The sequence below is a fragment of the Petromyzon marinus genome, chromosome 65, assembly GCF_048934315.1.
Source record: "Petromyzon marinus isolate PM22_M1 ecotype Great Lakes invasive population chromosome 65, UKy_Petmar_22M1.pri1.0, whole genome shotgun sequence".
In the NCBI taxonomy this organism is placed as follows: Eukaryota; Metazoa; Chordata; class Hyperoartia; order Petromyzontiformes; family Petromyzontidae; genus Petromyzon; species Petromyzon marinus.
The window spans coordinates 3530190-3550120 of record NC_133731.1 but is presented as its reverse complement, the minus strand read 5'-3'; the positions used below and the strand labels follow the sequence as shown (position 1 = coordinate 3550120).

The 19931-nt window shown below is 59.1% G+C and overlaps 1 protein-coding gene across 1 annotated transcript in view; it reads left to right on the top strand.

Annotated features, from left to right (window-relative positions):
* PDE3A (phosphodiesterase 3A) overlaps positions 1–19931 on the top strand; it is a 175915-nt gene that overhangs the window by 134184 nt on the left and 21800 nt on the right. Inside the window, exons 2-6 of the mRNA XM_076054247.1 lie at positions 3805–4098; positions 6648–6808; positions 10672–10862; positions 13337–13526; positions 17011–17084. Coding sequence (XP_075910362.1) covers positions 3805–4098; positions 6648–6808; positions 10672–10862; positions 13337–13526; positions 17011–17084 — 910 coding nt within the window. The remainder of the gene's footprint in view (positions 1–3804; positions 4099–6647; positions 6809–10671; positions 10863–13336; positions 13527–17010; positions 17085–19931) is intronic.

Sequence of the window (19931 nt, the reverse complement as noted above, 5' to 3'; positions counted from 1 at the left end):
GACTGCCCTATATGACATCATAACAACAGTCTGGACCACTGGACGGGTTCCGCAGGATTGGAACGATGCCATGGTGGTCCCCCTCTTTAAGAAGGGGGACCGCACAGACTGGAACAACTACAGGGGCATCTCACTCCTCAGTGTGCCGGTAAAGGTCCTGGCAAGGATTATTCAACATCGCCTTGCCAGCCAGGCTGAGGAGAGGCTTGCGGAGCCCCAATGCGGTTTCAGGAAAGGGCGGTCCTGCACAGATGCCATATTTTATGTCCGTCTGCTACAGCAAAGGTGTAGGGAATTCCAACAAGACCTACATCTCTGTTTTATTGACCTGGTCAAGGCCTATGATACCATCAGTAGGCCCGGGCTCTGGGTTGTTCTTCGTGCTTCAGAGTCCCTGATCTTCTGCTCACGCACATTAAGGACCTTCATGATGGTGAGCGGGCCTGGGTAAAAGTACGTGGCCGGGAGTCGGAACCATTCCTTGTTCACCTTGGGGTGCGACAGGGATGTCCTCTGGCTCCCACATTATTTAACATATATTTCGTCCACGTAGTTCGTGAAGCCTTCAGTAGCTGTACCGGAGGAATTTCCATCTGGTACAGATACAATGGGAGGCTGATCGATGCCCGGGTGCGGTCAAGGGATGGCTCCCTATTGCTCAACAACGTTATGTATGCCGATGACCTGGTAATTGCTGCTCACTCAGAGTAGGAGTTGGAGGCGCTGCTGCTGAACCTGGAGCTTGCCACTAAGAGGTGGGGCCTTACCATCAGCCGCACTCAAATTAAGCACCTGCCTGGGTATTTTGTACCATCGGACACTCCACCCCCACAACTTTTAATTGGTGATGGGGCAGTTGTAGAAAAAGTGGAGAGTTTCCCATACCTGGTCAGTGTGCTCATGACCGCCTCCGGTTTAACAGCAGCGGTCTCACTCCTAATCAGTCGAGCGGCAATATCTTTTCATCGGATGTGTAACGCTGTGTGGAAGCTACCTAGTCTGTCGCTCCACACGAAGCTTCGGGCCTTCTCGGCCACAGTCATTCCCTCCCCTCTCTACGCTGAAGAAACGTAGACCCCCCTAATGGAGCATCTTCGCCTGTTATAAACATTTAGGCTGGCGTGCCGACGATCCATCCTGGGTTTTACCAGGCTGCATTGTGTGAGCTCACAAATCCTCGAAAGATCTGGACAAAGTCCCATCGGTGAGCTCCTCCGGCAGGCAAGGCTGCGTTGGCTGGGTCATGTAGCCCGCATGCCCAGCCACCGCATGCCTAAACAGCTTTTGTTCGGCCGGATCGAGGGGGCAAAATGGGCGCGGCACGGGCTAGAGAAGAGATGGAGTGACGTGGTACAGGAGGACGTGGAGCTGAGTGGACTTGCCGATGACTGGTACCAGCGGTGTCAAGATCGACCTGTGGAGGAGGCTCGTGACGGACACTACTGGGCAGTTGGAAGTAATCGCCCTCCAACAACAACGGAGGGGGGAGGATCGACGCTCACATCAATGAGCGGAGCGCCGGGTGGCTAAAGCACAGCAAGTTGGCACAGGTGGTGCATCAGCCAGTCATCTCAGTCAGTCGACCCGTGGTACCTGGGTCTGCCCCGTGATTTTCTGCCAGCGGGCGTTCAACACTTTACGTGGCCTGAAGGTGCACATGGCCTGGCACAAGCGTCGTGGTGACGTCACCGCCACTTAGTGGCGAATGGCGGTTGTTGTTGTGTGTGAGTGGAGTGTGTGTGTGTGAGAGTGTGAATGTGAGTGTGTGAATGAGTGTGAATGTGTAGGTGTGTGTGTGAGAGTGTGAATGTGAGTGAGTGTGTGGGTGTGTGAGTGAGTGTGAATGTGAGTGAGTGTGTGGGTGTGTGAGTGAGTGTGTAGGTCAGTGTGTGAGTGGAGTGTGAATGTGAGTGAGTGTGTAGGTGCGTGAGTGTGAATGTGAGTGAGTGTGTGGGTGTGTGTGAGTGTGTGAGTGAGAGTGTGTGAGTGAAGTGTGAATGTGAGTAAGTGTGCAAGATCGACTCATCGTCAAATGAGCGCCTTGGTGCTGTATATAAAAAAAAGATCGGCACTGTAGAGACAAAGGCGGCCGGGCGTGGCGCTGGCCACCCACCCACCACCTCGAGTGCCACCGTGCCGGCCTTCATAGCTGCTTCTCGCTAACAGCACTTGCCCCAACGTTCTGGTAAGGCTACACGGGGGATCTTTGTCTTTTGAGTGCGTGGCGGTAGGGCAGTGCGGGATAGCGCGCTGGTGACGATCATCCGCACCGGTCCTGGGCCTCCCCTAGGTCGACTCAGACTCAAATGAGTACCGTACCGAGTGCGGTTAGCGCGCTAACCACTGCGCCACCGCTCCCCAACCACCCCCCCCCCTCCACCATCATATAAACAGTCTGTGTGTGTGTGGGGCCGTCCATAAATGACGTCACGTACCTAGGGTGGGGAGGGGGGGTCAGATTTTTGTGACGGGGGGGGGGTGAGAAATATGACGTCACATCAAAATGCGCAACTTTAAATATATATTACTGTCATAACAACACTCTTACAACATCAGAGTGCATCGCCACATCTAAACACGCACCACAATGACGATAGTTTAAAGCGATTTGAAGCATGTTTCATTTTGGGGGGAGGGGGCAGAGCTTTGTGACGTCACAAAGCTCTGTGACGTCGTGTGACGAGGATGGGTGGGGGGGGGTCAAAAACCGCGTGACGTCATTTACGGACAGCCCCCCTACGCGGGGCTTGCTTGCTCCTCGTGCCGGGTCGTGTGGCCGTCACGTGGAGGCGAAGCCTCGGCGTGGGCTACCCATCGTGTGGACCTGTACAGCGGTGGGGTGCAGACGTGCATATGTGGAGGAGGAGGGTGGAGGAGGAGGAGGGTGGAGGAGGAGGGTGGAGGAGGAGGGTGGAGGAGGGTGGAGGAGGAGGGTGGAGGAGGAGGAGGGTGGAGGAGGAGGGTGGAGGAGGAGGGTGGAGGAGGAGGGTGGAGGGTGGAGGAGGAGGGTGGAGGAGGAGGGTGGAGGAGGAGGGTGGAGGAGGAGGGTGGAGGAGGAGGGTGGAGGGTGGAGGAGGAGGGTGGAGGAGGAGGGTGGAGGAGGAGGGTGGAGGGTGGAGGAGGAGGGTGGAGGAGGGTGGAGGAGGGTGGAGGAGTGTGCAGTAGGAGGGTGGAGGAGGAGGAGGAGGGTGGAGGAGGGTGGAGGAGGGTGGAGGGTGCAGTGGGAGGGTGGAGGAGGGTGGAGGAGGGTGGAGGAGGGTGGAGGAGGAGGGTGGAGGAGAGGGAGGAGGAGGAGGTTGGAGGAGGGTGGAGGAGGGTGGAGGGTGCAGTGGGAGGGTGGAGGAGGAGGGTGGAGGAGGAGGAGGGTGGAGGAGAAGGAGGAGGAGGGTGGAGGAGGGTGGAGGAGGGTGTAGGCGTGGTGGATTCTCGGACGGAGCGGGTGACCCCAGCAGCAGGCGTCTTGCGTGTTTTGCGGCAGTCGCCACGTGTCGCTGCAGCCCCCTCTGCCGGAGAGCCGGGACACTGCGTCCCTGACGAGTCTCTAGACGCGTCGAGGGTTGGGCATCGAACCCACGACCTTTTCGTGCGCACCGGTGCGAGGCGGTGACCATCCCCCAGCCACCGCGGCTCAGTCGATGGAGGCCACACCCTTCGGAGTACACGGAGTGACGAATTGGCGTTGCGTCGGCCCGGCCTCCCAGCCCTCGCTCGAACGCCGCCGCTCGAATTCACGGCCGGAGACGCCGTGGTCCCCGCGCCGGTGACGAGGCTCGTTCGCCGCTTCCCCCCCGCCCCCCTCCGCAGCCGTCCGGCACCAGCGTGTCGGTGGACATCTCCGTGATGGGCGAGGCCCACGGCCTCGTGACGGACCTGCTGGCCGAGCCGGCGCTGCCGGGCCACGTGATCGCGGCGCTGCGTTCGGTGAGCTCGCTGCTCGGGGCGCAGCTCTCCTCCTTCCAGGCGCCGCACCGCACGCGGCCGTCGGCGCCGCTGGGGCTGCCGCTGGGGCCGCCGCTGGGGCCGCCGGGCGACCAGGAGCCGGCCTCCGACTCGGAGGACGGCTCGGAGAGAGGCGGCGACAAGCACGCCGTGCCGCGGGTGAGCGAGAGGGCGGACGAGCGGGCGGTGTGAGCGTGGCTGGTGAGGGGGTCTGGTGAGTGTGGCTGGTGAGTGTGTCTGGTGAGCGTGTCTGGTGAGTGTGTCTGGTGAGCGTGTCTGGTGAGTGTGTCTGGTGTGTCTGGTGAGGGGGTCTGGTGGGTGTGTCTGGTGAGTGTGTCTGATGAGTGGGCGGTGAGCGTGTCTGGTGAGCGTGTCTGGTGAGCTTGTCTAGTGAGTGTGTCTGATGAGTGGGCGGTGAGCGTGTCTCGTGAGCGTGTCTGGTGTGTCTGGTGAGTGTGTCTGGTGAGTGTGTCTGGTGTGCGTGTCTGGTGAGCGTGTCTGGTGAGCGGGCGGTGTGAGCGTCTCTGGTGAGCGTGTCTGGTGAAACTGGCTGGTGAGCGTGTCTGGTGAGCGTGTCTGGTTTGTCTGGTGAGCGTGTCTGGTGTGTCTGGTGAGTGTGTCTGGTGAGCGTGTCTGGTGAGTGTGTCTGGTGAGTGTGTCTGGTGAGCGTGTCTGGTGAGCGTGTCTGGTGAGCGTGTCTGGTGAGCGTGTCTGGTGAGTGTGTCTGGTGAGTGTGTCTGGTGAGCGTGTCTGGTGTGTCTGGTGAGCGTGTCTGGTGAGCGTGTCTGGTGAGTGTGTCTGGTGAGTGTGTCTGGTGAGTGTGTCTGGTGAGCGTGTCTGGTGTGTCTGGTGAGTGTGTCTGGTGAGCGTGTCTGGTGAGTGTGTCTGGTGAGTGTGTCTGGTGAGCGTGTCTGGTGAGCATGTCTGGTGAGCGTGTCTGGTGAGCGTGTCTGGTGAGTGTGTCTGGTGAGTGTGTCTGGTGAGCGTGTCTGGTGTGTCTGGTGAGCGTGTCTGGTGAGCGTGTCTGGTGAGTGTGTCTGGTGAGTGTGTCTGGTGAGCGTGTCTGGTGAGCGTGGCTGGTGAGCGTGGCGGTCGAGCGTGTCTGGTGAACGTGTCTGGTGGTGAGCGCGTCTGGTGAGTGTGTCTGGTGAGTGTGTCTGGTGAGTGTGTCTGGTGTGTCTGGTGAACGTGTCTGATGAACGTGTCTGGTGAGCGTGTCTGGTGGTGAGCGTGTCTGGTGTGTCTGGTGAGCGTGTCTGGTGAGTGTGTCTGGTGAGTGTGTCTGGTGAGCGTGTCTGGTGAGTGTGTCTGGTGAGTGTGTCTGGTGAGTGTGGCTGGTGAGTGTGTCTGGTGAGCGTGTCTGGTGAGTGTGTCTGGTGAGCGTGTCTGGTGTGTCTGGTGAAACTGGCTGGTGAGCGTGTCTGGTGAGCGTGGCTGGTGAGCGTGGCGGTCGAGCGTGTCTGGTGAACGTGTCTGGTGGTGAGCGCGTCTGGTGAGCGCGTCTGGTGAGTGTGTCTGGTGAGTGTATCTGGTGTGTCTGGTGAACGTGTCTGGTGAACGTGTCTGGTGAGCGTGTCTGGTGGTGAGCGTGTCTGGTGTGTCTGGTGAGCGTGTCTGGTGAGCGTGTCTGGTGAGTGTGTCTGGTGAGCGTGTCTGGTGAGTGTGTCTGGTGAGTGTGTCTGGTGAGTGTGTCTGGTGAGCGTGTCTGGTGTGTCTGGTGAGCGTGTCTGGTGAGCGTGTCTGGTGAGCGTGTCTGGTGAGTGTGTCTGGTGAGTGTGTCTGGTGAGCGTGTCTGGTGTGTCTGGTGAGTGTGTCTGGTGAGCGTGTCTGGTGAGTGTGTCTGGTGAGTGTGTCTGGTGAGCGTGTCTGGTGTGTCTGGTGAAACTGGCTGGTGAGCGTGTCTGGTGAGCGTGGCTGGTGAGCGTGGCGGTCGAGCGTGTCTGGTGAACGTGTCTGGTGGTGAGCGCGTCTGGTGAGTGTGTCTGGTGAGTGTGTCTGGTGAGTGTGTCTGGTGTGTCTGGTGAACGTGTCTGATGAACGTGTCTGGTGAGCGTGTCTGGTGGTGAGCGTGTCTGGTGTGTCTGGTGAGCGTGTCTGGTGAGTGTGTCTGGTGAGTGTGTCTGGTGAGCGTGTCTGGTGAGTGTGTCTGGTGAGTGTGTCTGGTGAGCGTGTCTGGTGTGTCTGGTGAAACTGGCTGGTGAGCGTGTCTGGTGAGCGTGGCTGGTGAGCGTGGCGGTCGAGCGTGTCTGGTGAACGTGTCTGGTGGTGAGCGCGTCTGGTGAGTGTGTCTGGTGAGTGTGTCTGATGAGTGTGTCTGGTGAGTGTATCTAGTGAGTGTGTCTGGTGTGTCTGGTGAACGTGTCTGGTGAACGTGTCTGGTGAGCGTGTCTGGTGGTGAGCGTGTCTGGTGTGTCTGGTGAGCGTGTCTGGTGAGTGTGTCTGGTGAGTGTGTTGGTGAGCGTGTCTGGTGTGTCTGGTGAAACTGGCTGGTGAGCGTGTCTGGTGAGCGTGGCTGGTGAGCGTGGCGGTCGAGCGTGTCTGGTGAACGTGTCTGGTGGTGAGCGCGTCTGGTGAGTGTGTCTGGTGAGTGTGTCTGGTGAGTGTGTCTGGTGTGTCTGGTGAACGTGTCTGGTGAACGTGTCTGGTGAACGTGTCTGGTGGTGAGCGTGTCTGGTGAGCGTGGCTGGTGAGCGGCGGTGCGTCTGCAGCGTCTGCGCAGGAGCCTGCCGCTGGGCCTGATGCGCCGCGTCTCCTCGGCCTCAGCCTCATCCACGTGGACCACCACGACGTCCGCCACCGGCCTGCCCGCCGTCGAAGCCGGGCCCATCCGCAGGGACCGCCGCCCGCCACCGGCACACGACGCCCACGGGTGAGCCACTCGCCACTCACCGGACACGCTCGCCACTCACCGGACACGCTCGTCACTCACCGGACACGCTCGCCACTCACCGGACACGCTCGCCACTCACCGGACACGCTCGCCACTCACCAGACATGCTCACCACTCACCAGAGACACTCGCCACTCACCGGACACGCTCGCCACTCACCGGACACGCTCGCCACTCACCGGACACGCTCGTCACTCACCGGACACGCTCGCCACTCACCGGACACGCTCGCCACTCACCGGACACGCTCGCCACTCACCAGACATGCTCACCACTCACCAGAGACACTCGCCACTCACCGGACACGCTCGCCACTCACCGGACACGCTCACCACTCACCGGACACGCTCGTCACTCACCGGACACGCTCGCCACTCACCGGACACGCTCGCCACTCACCAGACATGCTCACCACTCACCAGAGACACTCGCCACTCACCGGACACGCTCACCACTCACCGGACACGCTCGTCACTCACCGGACACACTCGCCACTCACCGGACACGCTCGCCACTCACCGGACACGCTCGCCACTCACCAGACATGCTCACCACTCACCAGAGACACTCGCCACTCACCGGACACGCTCGCCACTCACCGGACACGCTCGCCACTCACCGGACACGCTCGTCACTCACCGGACACGCTCGCCACTCACCGGACACGCTCGCCACTCACCAGACACGCTCACCACTCACCAGAGACACTCGCCACTCACCGGACACGCTCGCCACTCACCGGACACGCTCACCACTCACCAGAGACACTCGCCACTCACCGGACACGCTCGCCACTCACCGGACACGCTCGTCACTCACCGGACACGCTCGTCACTCACCGGACACGCTCGCCACTCACCGGACACACTCACCACTCACCGGACACACTCGCCACTCACCGGAGACGCTCGCCACTCACCGGACACGCTCGTCACTCACCGGACACGCTCGTCACTCACCGGACACGCTCACCACTCACCAGAGACACTCGCCACTCACCGGACACGCTTGCCACTCACCGGACACGCTCGTCACTCACCGGACACGCTCGTCACTCACCGGACACGCTCGTCACTCACCGGACACGCTCACCACTCACCAGAGACACTCGCCACTCACCGGACACGCTCGCCACTCACCGGACACGCTCGCCACTCACCGGACACGCTCACCACTCACCGGACACACTCACCACTCACCGGACACGCTCGTCACTCACCGGACACGCTCACCACTCACCAGAGACACTCGCCACTCACCGGACACGCTCACCACTCACCGGACACGCTCGCCACTCACCGGACACGCTCGTCACTCACCGGACACGCTCACCACTCACCAGAGACACTCGCCACTCACCGGACACGCTCGCCACTCACCGGACACGCTCGCCACTCACCGGACACGCTCACCACTCACCAGACACACTCGCCACTCACCGGACACGCTCGCCACTCACCGGACACGCTCACCACTCACCAGACACACTCGCCACTCACCGGACACGCTCGCCACTCACCGGACATGCTCGCCACTCACCGGACACGCTCACCACTCACCGGACACGCTCGCCACTCACCGGACACGCTCGCCACTCACCGGACACGCTCGCCACTCACGGGACACGCTCACCACTCACCGGACACGCTCACCACTCACCGGACACGCTCGTTACTCACCAGACACACTCGCCACTCACCGGACACGCTCACCACTCACCGGACACGCTCACCACTCACCGGACACGCTCGCCACTCACCGGACACGCTCGCCACTCACCGGACATGCTCGCCACTCACCGGACACGCTCACCACTCACCGGACACGCTCGCCACTCACCGGACACGCTCGCCACTCACCGGACACGCTCGCCACTCACGGGACACGCTCGCCACTCACCGGACACGCTCGCCACTCACCGGACACGCTCGCCACTCACCGGACACGCTCGTCACTCACCGGACACGCTCGCCACTCACTGGACACGCTCGTCACTCACCGGACACGCTCGTCACTCACCGGACACGTTCACCACTCACCGGACACGCTCACCACTCACCGGACACGCTCGTCACTCACCGGACACGCTCACCACTCACCAGAGACACTCGCCACTCACCGGACACGCTCGCCACTCACCGGACACGCTCACCACTCACCAGAGACACTCGCCACTCACCGGACACGCTCGCCACTCACCGGACACGCTCGTCACTCACCGGACACACTCGTCACTCACCGGATACGCTCACCACTCACCGGACACACTCACCACTCACCGGACACGCTCACCACTCACCAGAGACACTCGCCACTCACCGGACACGCTCGCCACTCACCGGACACGCTCGTCACTCACCGGACACGCTCGCCACTCACCGGACACACTCGTCACTCACCGGACACGCTCGCCACTCACCGGACACACTCACCACTCACCGGACACGCTCGTCACTCACCGGACACGCTCACCACTCACCGGACACGCTCGTTACTCACCAGACACACTCACCACTCACTGGACACACTCACCACTCACCGGACATGCTCACCACTCACCTAGCACCCTCACCTTCACTAGACACCCTCACCAGACACACTCACCACTCACCGGACACCCTCACCTTCACCAGACACGCTCACCACTCACCAGACACACTCACCACTCACCAGACACACTCACCACTCACCAGACACACTCACCAACACGCTCACCAGACACTCGCCCTCACGAGGCCCACGGGAGAGGCTGGTGCTCACCCCCAGTAGACCGTGGTGAGTGACCGTGGGTGAGGAAGGTGACATGGAGATTGTTGATGCCAACGTTGACAATGTCATGGCTCTCTTTCATCACGGTGATGATGACGGCGATGTGAATGATGACGATGATGCCGACGATGTTGACGATGATGCCGACGATGTTGACGATGATTCCGACGATGTTGACGATGTCAATGATGATGATGTTGATGATGCCGATGATGATATCGATGATGTCGACGGTGATGATGTTGAGAATGTCGACGATGATGTCGAGGATGATGATGATGATGATGTCAACGATGTTGTGGATGATGATGATGTCAACGATGTTGTGGATGATGATGATGTCAACGATGTTGAGGATGATGATGACGATGTCGACGATGTTGAGGATGATGATGATGATGATGTCAACGATATTGTGGATGATGATGATGATGATGATGACGATGTGGATGATGATGATGATGTCAACGATGTTGTGGATGATGATGATGATGATGTCAACGATGTTGTGGATGATGATGATGATGATGTCAACGATGTTGTTGAGGATGATGATGATGTCAACGATGTTGTGGATGATGATGATGACGATGTCAACGATGTTGAGGATGATGATGATGTCAACGATGTTGAGGATGATGATGATGTCAACGATGTTGTGGATGATGATGACGATGTCAACGATGTTGTTGAGGATGATGATGATGTCAACGATGTTGTGGATGATGATGATGACGATGTCAACGATGTTGAGGATGATGATGATGTCAACGATGTTGAGGATGATGATGATGTCAACGATGTTGTGGATGATGATGATGACGATGTCAACGATGTTGAGGATGATGATGATGTCAACGATGTTGAGGATGATGATGATGTCAACGATGTTGTGGATGATGATGATGACGATGTCAACGATGTTGAGGATGATGATGATGTCAACGATGTTGAGGATGATGATGATGATGATGTCAACGATGTGGATGATGATGACGATGTCGACGATGACGCTGCCCCCCCCCCCCCCCGGGCCAACCCACCCCCCCCCCCTCCTCCTCTTTGTCGTGCAGCGGCGGCGTCGTCACCGCCCCCCTGGGGTCCTTCACGGCCCCCCAGGACCCCGCCAGCCCCTCCCCCCCGGCGGGCCCCCCCCCGGCGGGCCCCCCCCCGGCGGGCCCCCCCCCGGCGGGCCCCCCCCCGGCGGGCCCCCCCCCGGCGGGCCGCTCGCCGCCACGGCTCCCCCAGGAGGGCCGAGCTGGCGGTGAGCGACGCCGGAGATGGGCGGGGAGAGCCTCACGCTCACCACTCACACTCACCACTCACACTCACCACTCACACTCACCACTCACGCTCACACTCACCACTCACACTCACACTCACCACTCACCCACACGCTCACCACTCACACTCACCACTCACACTCACCACTCACCCACACGCTCACCACTCACGCTCACCACTCACCACTCACGCTCACCACTCACACTCACCACTCACGCTCACCACTCACACTCACCACTCACCACTCACGCTCACCACTCACCACTCACCACTCACGCTCACCACTCACGCTCACCACTCACCAATCACCACTCACGCTCACCACTCACGCTCACCACTCACGCTCACCCACGCCGCTCACCCACGCCGCTCACCACACCCTAACCCACCCAACTCACCACACCCTAACCCACCCAACTCACCACACCCTAACCCACCCAACTCACCACACCCTAACCCACCCAACTCACCACACCCTAACCCACCCGCTCACCACACCCTAACCCACCCGCTCACCACACCCTAACCCACCCAACTCACCACACCCTAACCCACCCAACTCACCACACACTAACCCACCCAACTCACCACACCCTAACCCACCCGCTCACCACACCCTAACCCACCCGCTCACCACACACTAACCCACCCGCTCACCACACACTAACCCACCCACTCACCACACCCTAACCCACCCGCTCACCACACACTAACCCACCCGCTCACCACACACTAACCCACCCGCTCACCACACCCTAACCCACCCGCTCACCACACCCTAACCCACCCGCTCACCACGCCCTAACCCACCCGCTCACCACGCCCTAACCCACCCGCTCACCACACCCTAACCCACACGCTCACCACGCCCTAACCCACCCGCTCACCACACCCTAACCCACCCGCTCACCACACCCTAACCCACCCAACTCACCACACCCTAACCCACCCGCTCACCACACCCTAACCCACCCGCTCACCACACCCTAACCCACCCGCTCACCACACCCTAACCCACCCAACTCACCACACCCTAACCCACCCAACTCACCACACACTAACCCACCCAACTCACCACACCCTAACCCACCCGCTCACCACACCCTAACCCACCCGCTCACCACACACTAACCCACCCGCTCACCACACACTAACCCACCCACTCACCACACCCTAACCCACCCGCTCACCACACACTAACCCACCCGCTCACCACACACTAACCCACCCGCTCACCACACCCTAACCCACCCGCTCACCACACCCTAACCCACCCGCTCACCACGCCCTAACCCACCCGCTCACCACGCCCTAACCCACCCGCTCACCACACCCTAACCCACACGCTCACCACGCCCTAACCCACCCGCTCACCACACCCTAACCCACCCGCTCACCACACCCTAACCCACCCAACTCACCACACCCTAACCCACCCGCTCACCACACCCTAACCCACCCGCTCACCACACCCTAACCCACCCAACTCACCACACCCTAACCCACCCAACTCACCACACCCTAACCCACCCAACTCACCACACACTAACCCACCCAACTCACCACACCCTAACCCACCCGCTCACCACACCCTAACCCACCCGCTCACCACACACTAACCCACCCGCTCACCACACACTAACCCACCCACTCACCACACCCTAACCCACCCGCTCACCACACACTAACCCACCCGCTCACCACACACTAACCCACCCGCTCACCACACCCTAACCCACCCGCTCACCACACCCTAACCCACCCGCTCACCACGCCCTAACCCACCCGCTCACCACGCCCTAACCCACCCGCTCACCACACCCTAACCCACACGCTCACCACGCCCTAACCCACCCGCTCACCACACCCTAACCCACCCGCTCACCACACCCTAACCCACCCGCTCACCACACCCTAACCCACCCGCTCACCACGCCCTAACCCACCCGCTCACCACGCCCTAACCCACACGCTCACCACGCCCTAACCCACACGCTCACCACGCCCTAACCCACCCGCTCACCACACCCTAACCCACCCGCTCACCACACCCTAACCCACCCGCTCACCACACCCTAACCCACACGCTCACCACACACTTACCCACCCGCTCACCACACCCTAACCCACCCGCTCACCACACCCTAACCCACCCGCTCACCACACCCTAACCCACCCGCTCACCACACACTAACCCACCCACTCACCACACACTAACCCACCCACTCACCACACCCTAACCCACCCGCTCACCACACCCTAACCCACCCGCTCACCCTCACGCCCGCGTGAATTCAAACTCACCACGGCCTAGCCCCCGACCCCCGTGGCTCCCCCTGGTGGTGATCATTCTCGTCAGCACTTGCCCCAGCAGGTCGCTTGTGCTACCTGGACCTCGGGGGAACCTTTAGCTTTAGCTTTAGCTGCTGCTGCTGCTGCTGTGTCCGCGTGCAGCCTGGGTCTGCCCGGCGGAGAGCGGAGATGGAGCCGACCACTCCTCCACCACCGCCGCCTCCTCCACCTCTTCCTCCACCAACTCCACCTCCACCTCTTCCTCCGCCAACCCCTCCTCGGCGATGATGTCGGGGGCGACGCTGGGCGGAGAGTCGCAACCGCAGCCGCTCGGCTCCTTCCTGTGCAGCGGGTACGGATCTCGCCCGCACGCTCACCACAGCGCGACCCATGCACTCACCCATACACTCACCTGCACGCTCACACATACACTCACCCATGCACTCACCCATACACTCACCCGCACGCTCACCCATCCACTCAGCCATACACTCACCCATGCACTCACCCATACACTCACCCATACACTCACCCGCACGCTCACCCATGCACTCACCCATGCACTCACCCATGCACTCAGCCATGCACTCACCCATGCACTCAACCATGCACTCACCCATACACTCACCCATGCACTCACCCATACACTCACCCATGCACTCACCCATACACTCACCCATGCACTCATCCATACACTCACCCATGCACTCACCCATACACTCACCCATGCACTCACCCGCACGCTCACCCATACACTCACCCATACATTCACCCATACACTCACCCATAAACTCACCCATGCACTCACCCATACACTCACCCATGCACTCACCCATACACTCACCCATGCACTCACCCATACACTCACCCATGCACTCACCCATACACTCACCCATGCACTCACCCATACACTCACCCATGCACTCACCCATACACTCACCCATGCACTCACCCATACACTCACCCATGCACTCACCCATACACTCACCCATGCACTCACCCGCACGCTCACCCATACACTCACCCATACATTCACCCATACACTCCCCCATACACTCACCCATGCACTCACCCATACACTAACCCATGCACTCACCCATACACTCACCCATGCACTCACCCATACACTCACCCATGCACTCACCCATACACTCACCCATGCACTCACCCATACACTCACCCATGCACTCACCCGCACGCTCACCCATACACTCACCCATACATTCACCCATACACTCACCCATACACTCACCCATGCACTCACCCATACACTCACCCATGCACTCACCCGCACGCTCACCCATACACTCACCCATGCACTCACCCATACACTCACCCATGCACTCACCCATACACTCACCCATGCACTCACCCGCACGCTCACCCATACACTCACCCATACATTCACCCATACACTCACCCATACACTCACCCATGCACTCACCCATACACTCACCCATGCACTCACCCGCACGCTCACCCATACACTCACCCATACACTCACCCATACACTCACCCATGCACTCACCCATACACTCACCCATGCACTCACCCGCACGCTCACCCATACACTCACCCATGCACTCAGCCATGCACTCACCCATGCACTCACCCATACACTCACCCATCCACTCACCCATTCACTCACCCATGCACTCACCCATGCACTCAGCCATGCACTCAACCATGCACTCACCCATACACTCACCCATGCACTCACCCGCACGCTCACCCATACACTCACCCATACATTCACCCATACACTCACCCATAAACTCACCCATGCACTCACCCATACACTCACCCATGCACTCACCCATACACTCACCCATGCACTCACCCATACACTCACCCATGCACTCACCCATACACTCACCCATGCACTCACCCATACACTCACCCATGCACTCACCCATACACTCACCCATGCACTCACCCATACACTCACCCATGCACTCACCCATACACTCACCCATGCACTCACCCGCACGCTCACCCATACACTCACCCATACATTCACCCATACACTCCCCCATACACTCACCCATGCACTCACCCATACACTAACCCATGCACTCACCCATACACTCACCCATGCACTCACCCATACACTCACCCATGCACTCACCCATACACTCACCCATGCACTCACCCATACACTCACCCATGCACTCACCCGCACGCTCACCCATACACTCACCCATACATTCACCCATACACTCACCCATACACTCACCCATGCACTCACCCATACACTCACCCATGCACTCACCTGCACGCTCACCCATACACTCACCCATGCACTCACCCATACACTCACCCATGCACTCACCCATACACTCACCCATGCACTCACCCGCACGCTCACCCATACACTCACCCATACATTCACCCATACACTCACCCATACACTCACCCATGCACTCACCCATACACTCACCCATGCACTCACCCGCACGCTCACCCATACACTCACCCATACACTCACCCATACACTCACCCATGCACTCACCCATACACTCACCCATGCACTCACCCGCACGCTCACCCATACACTCACCCATGCACTCAGCCATGCACTCACCCATGCACTCACCCATACACTCACCCATCCACTCACCCATTCACTCACCCATGCACTCACCCATGCACTCAGCCATGCACTCACCCATGCACGCACCCATCCACTCATCCATGCACTCACCCATGCACTCACCCATGCACTCACCTATGCACTCACCCATGCACTCACCCATGCACTCACCCATGCACTGACCCATGCACTTACCCATACACTCACCCATACACTCACCCGCACGCTCACCCATACACTCACCCATGCACTCACCCATACACTCACCCATGCACTCACCCATACACTCACCCATGCACTCACCCATACACTCACCCATACACTCACCCATACACTCACTCGCACGCTCACCCATGCACTCACCCATACACTCACCCATGCACTCACCCATAAACTCACCCATGCACTCACCCATACACTCACCTATACACTCACCCATACACTCACTCATGCACTCACCCGCACGCTCACCCATACACTCACCCATACACTCACCCGTGCACTCACCCATACACTCACCCATGCACTCACCCATGCACTCACCCATCCACTCAACCATCCACTCACCCATACACTCACCCATACACTCACCCGCACGCTCACCCATGCACCCACCCATGCACTCACCCATGCACTCACCCATAATCTCACCCATGCACTCACCCATGCACTCACCCATGCACTCACACATGCACTCACACATACACTCACCCATGCACTCACCCATGCACTCACCCATACACTCACCCATAAACTCACCCATGCACTCACCCATGCACTCACCCATGCACTCACCCATGCACTCACATTCTACATACTCATTCACTACTCAGCCCTATATAAACTCACCCTAATCCGAAGATTGTTTGAGTGATTAGGCGAGCGTGACGAGGTGAGCGAGTGATGAGGTGATAGTGACCAGGTGAGCGTGCGATGAGGTGAGCGAGCGACTAGGTGAGTGAGGAGGTGAGCGAGTGATGAGGTGAGCGAGTGATGAGGTGAGCGAGTGATGAGGTGAGTGAGCGACTTGGTGAGTGAGAAGGTGAGTGAGGAGGTGAGTGAGGAGGTGAGCGAGTGAGGAGGTGAGTGACGAGGTGAGTGAGCAGGTGAGTGAGGAGGTGAGTGACGAGGTGAGTGAGGAGGTGAGTGAGTGACGAGGTGAGTGAGGAGGTGAGTGAGTGACGAGGTGAGTGAGGAGGTGAGTGAGTGAGGGTGTGACGAGGTGAGCGTGTGACATCCCCAGCTGCGGCCGAGTGGGAGCGTCATCGACGGTGCCGGCCGGGCCGCTCGCCGGAGCCAGCCACACCCCTCGCTCCGGTGAGCAGCACCACCTCACAGAGCTCACCACACCACACAGAGCTCACCACACCACACAGAGCTCACCACACCACACAGAGCTCATCACACAGAACTCACCACACAGAACTCACCACACCACACAGAACTCACCACACCTCACAGAGCTCACCATACCTCACAGAGCTCACCACACCACACAGAGCTCACCACACCACACAAAGCTCACCACACCACACAGAACTCACCACACAGAACTCACCACACCTCACAGAGCTCACCACACAGAGCTCACCATACCTCACAGAGCTCACCACACCACACAGAGCTCACCACACTGCACAGAACTCACCACACAGAACTCACCACACCACACAGAGCTCACCACACCACACAGAGCTCACCATACCTCACAGAGCTCACCACACCACACAGAGCTCACCACACCACACAAAGCTCACCACACCACACAGAACTCACCACACAGAACTCACCACACCTCACAGAGCTCACCACACAGAGCTCACCACACCACAGAGAGCTCACCACACAGAGCTCACCACACCACACAGAGCTCACCACACCACACAGAGCTCACCACACAGAACTCACCACACAGAACTCACCACACCACACAGAGCTCACCACACCTCACAGATCTCTCCACACCACACATACTCACCACACCACACAGACCTCACCACACCACACATACTCACCACACCACACAGACCTCACCACACCACACAGACCTCACCACACCACACAGACCTCACCACACCACACATACTCACCACACCACACAGACCTCACCACACCACACAGACCTCACCACACCACACAGACCTCACCACACCACACAGACCTCACCACACCACACAGAGCTCACCACACCACACAGAGCTCACCACACCACACAGACCTCACCACACAGACGTCACCACACCACACAGACCTCACCACACCACACAGAACTCACCACACCTCACAGAACTCACCACACCTCACAGAGCTCACCACACAGAGCTCACCACACCACACAGAGCTCCCAAAACCACACAGAGCTCACCATACAGAGCTCACCACACCACACAGCTCACCACACCACACAAAGCTCACCACACCACACAGATCTCACTACACCTCACAGATCTCACCGCACCTCACAGAGCTTACCACACCACACAGACCTCACCACACCACACAGACCTCACCACACCACACAGACCTCACCTCACCACACAGAGCTCACCACACCACACAGAGCTCACCACCACACACAGAACTCACCACACCACACAGAGCTCACCACACCACACAGACCTCACCACACAGACCTCACCACACCACACAGAGCTAACCACACCTCACAGAACTCACCACACCTCACAGACCTTACCACACCACACAGAGCTCACCACACCACACAGAGCTCACCACACAGACCTCACCACACCACACAGACCTCACCACACCACACAGACCTCACCACACCACACAGAGCTAACCACACCTCACAGAACTCACCACACCTCACAGACCTTACCACACCACACAGACCTTACCACACCACACAGAGCTCACCACACCACACAGAGCTCACCACACAGACCTCACCACACCACACAGAGCTCACCACACCACACAGAGCTCACCACACAGCTCACCACACCACAGAAAGCTCACCACACCACACAGAGCTCACCACACCACACAGAGCTCACCACACAGCTCACCACACCACACAAAGCTCACCACACCACACAAAGCTCACCACACCACACAGAGCTCACCACACAGACGTCAACACACCACACAGACCTCACCACACCACACAGACCTCACCACACCACACAGACCTCACCACACCACACAGAGCTCACCACACAGAGCTCACCACACCACACAGACCTCACCACACAGATCTCACCACACCACACAGAGCTCACCACACCACACAGACGTCACCACACCACACAGAGCTCACCACACCACAGAGCTCACCACACCACACAGATCTCACCATACCACAGAGCTCACCACACAGACCTCACCAAACCACAGAGCTCACCACACCACACAGAGCTCACCACACCACACAGATCTCACCACACCACAGAGCTCACCACACCACACAGAGCTCACCACACCACAGAGCTCACCACACCACACAGACCTCACCACACCACACAGAGCTCACCACACAGAGCTCACCACACCACACAGAGCTCACTACACAGAGCTCACCACACCACACAGAGCTCACCACACCACACAGAGCTCACCACACAGACCTCACCACACCACACAGACCTCACCACACCACACAGACCTCACCACACCACACAGAGCTAACCACACCTCACAGAACTCACCACACCTCACAGACCTTACCACACCACACAGACCTTACCACACCACACAGAGCTCACCACACCACACAGAGCTCACCACACAGACCTCACCACACCACACAGAGCTCACCACACCACACAGAGCTCACCACACAGCTCACCACACCACAGAAAGCTCACCACACCACACAGAGCTCACCACACCACACAGAGCTCACCACACAGCTCACCACACCACACAAAGCTCACCACACCACACAAATCTCACCACACCACACAGAGCTCACCACACAGACGTCAACACACCACACAGACCTCACCACACCACACAGACCTCACCACACCACACAGACCTCACCACACCACACAGAGCTCACCACACAGAGCTCACCACACCACACAGACCTCACCACACAGATCTCACCACACCACACAGAGCTCACCAAACCACACAGACCTCACCACACCACACAGAGCTCACCACACCACAGTGCTCACCACACCACACAGATCT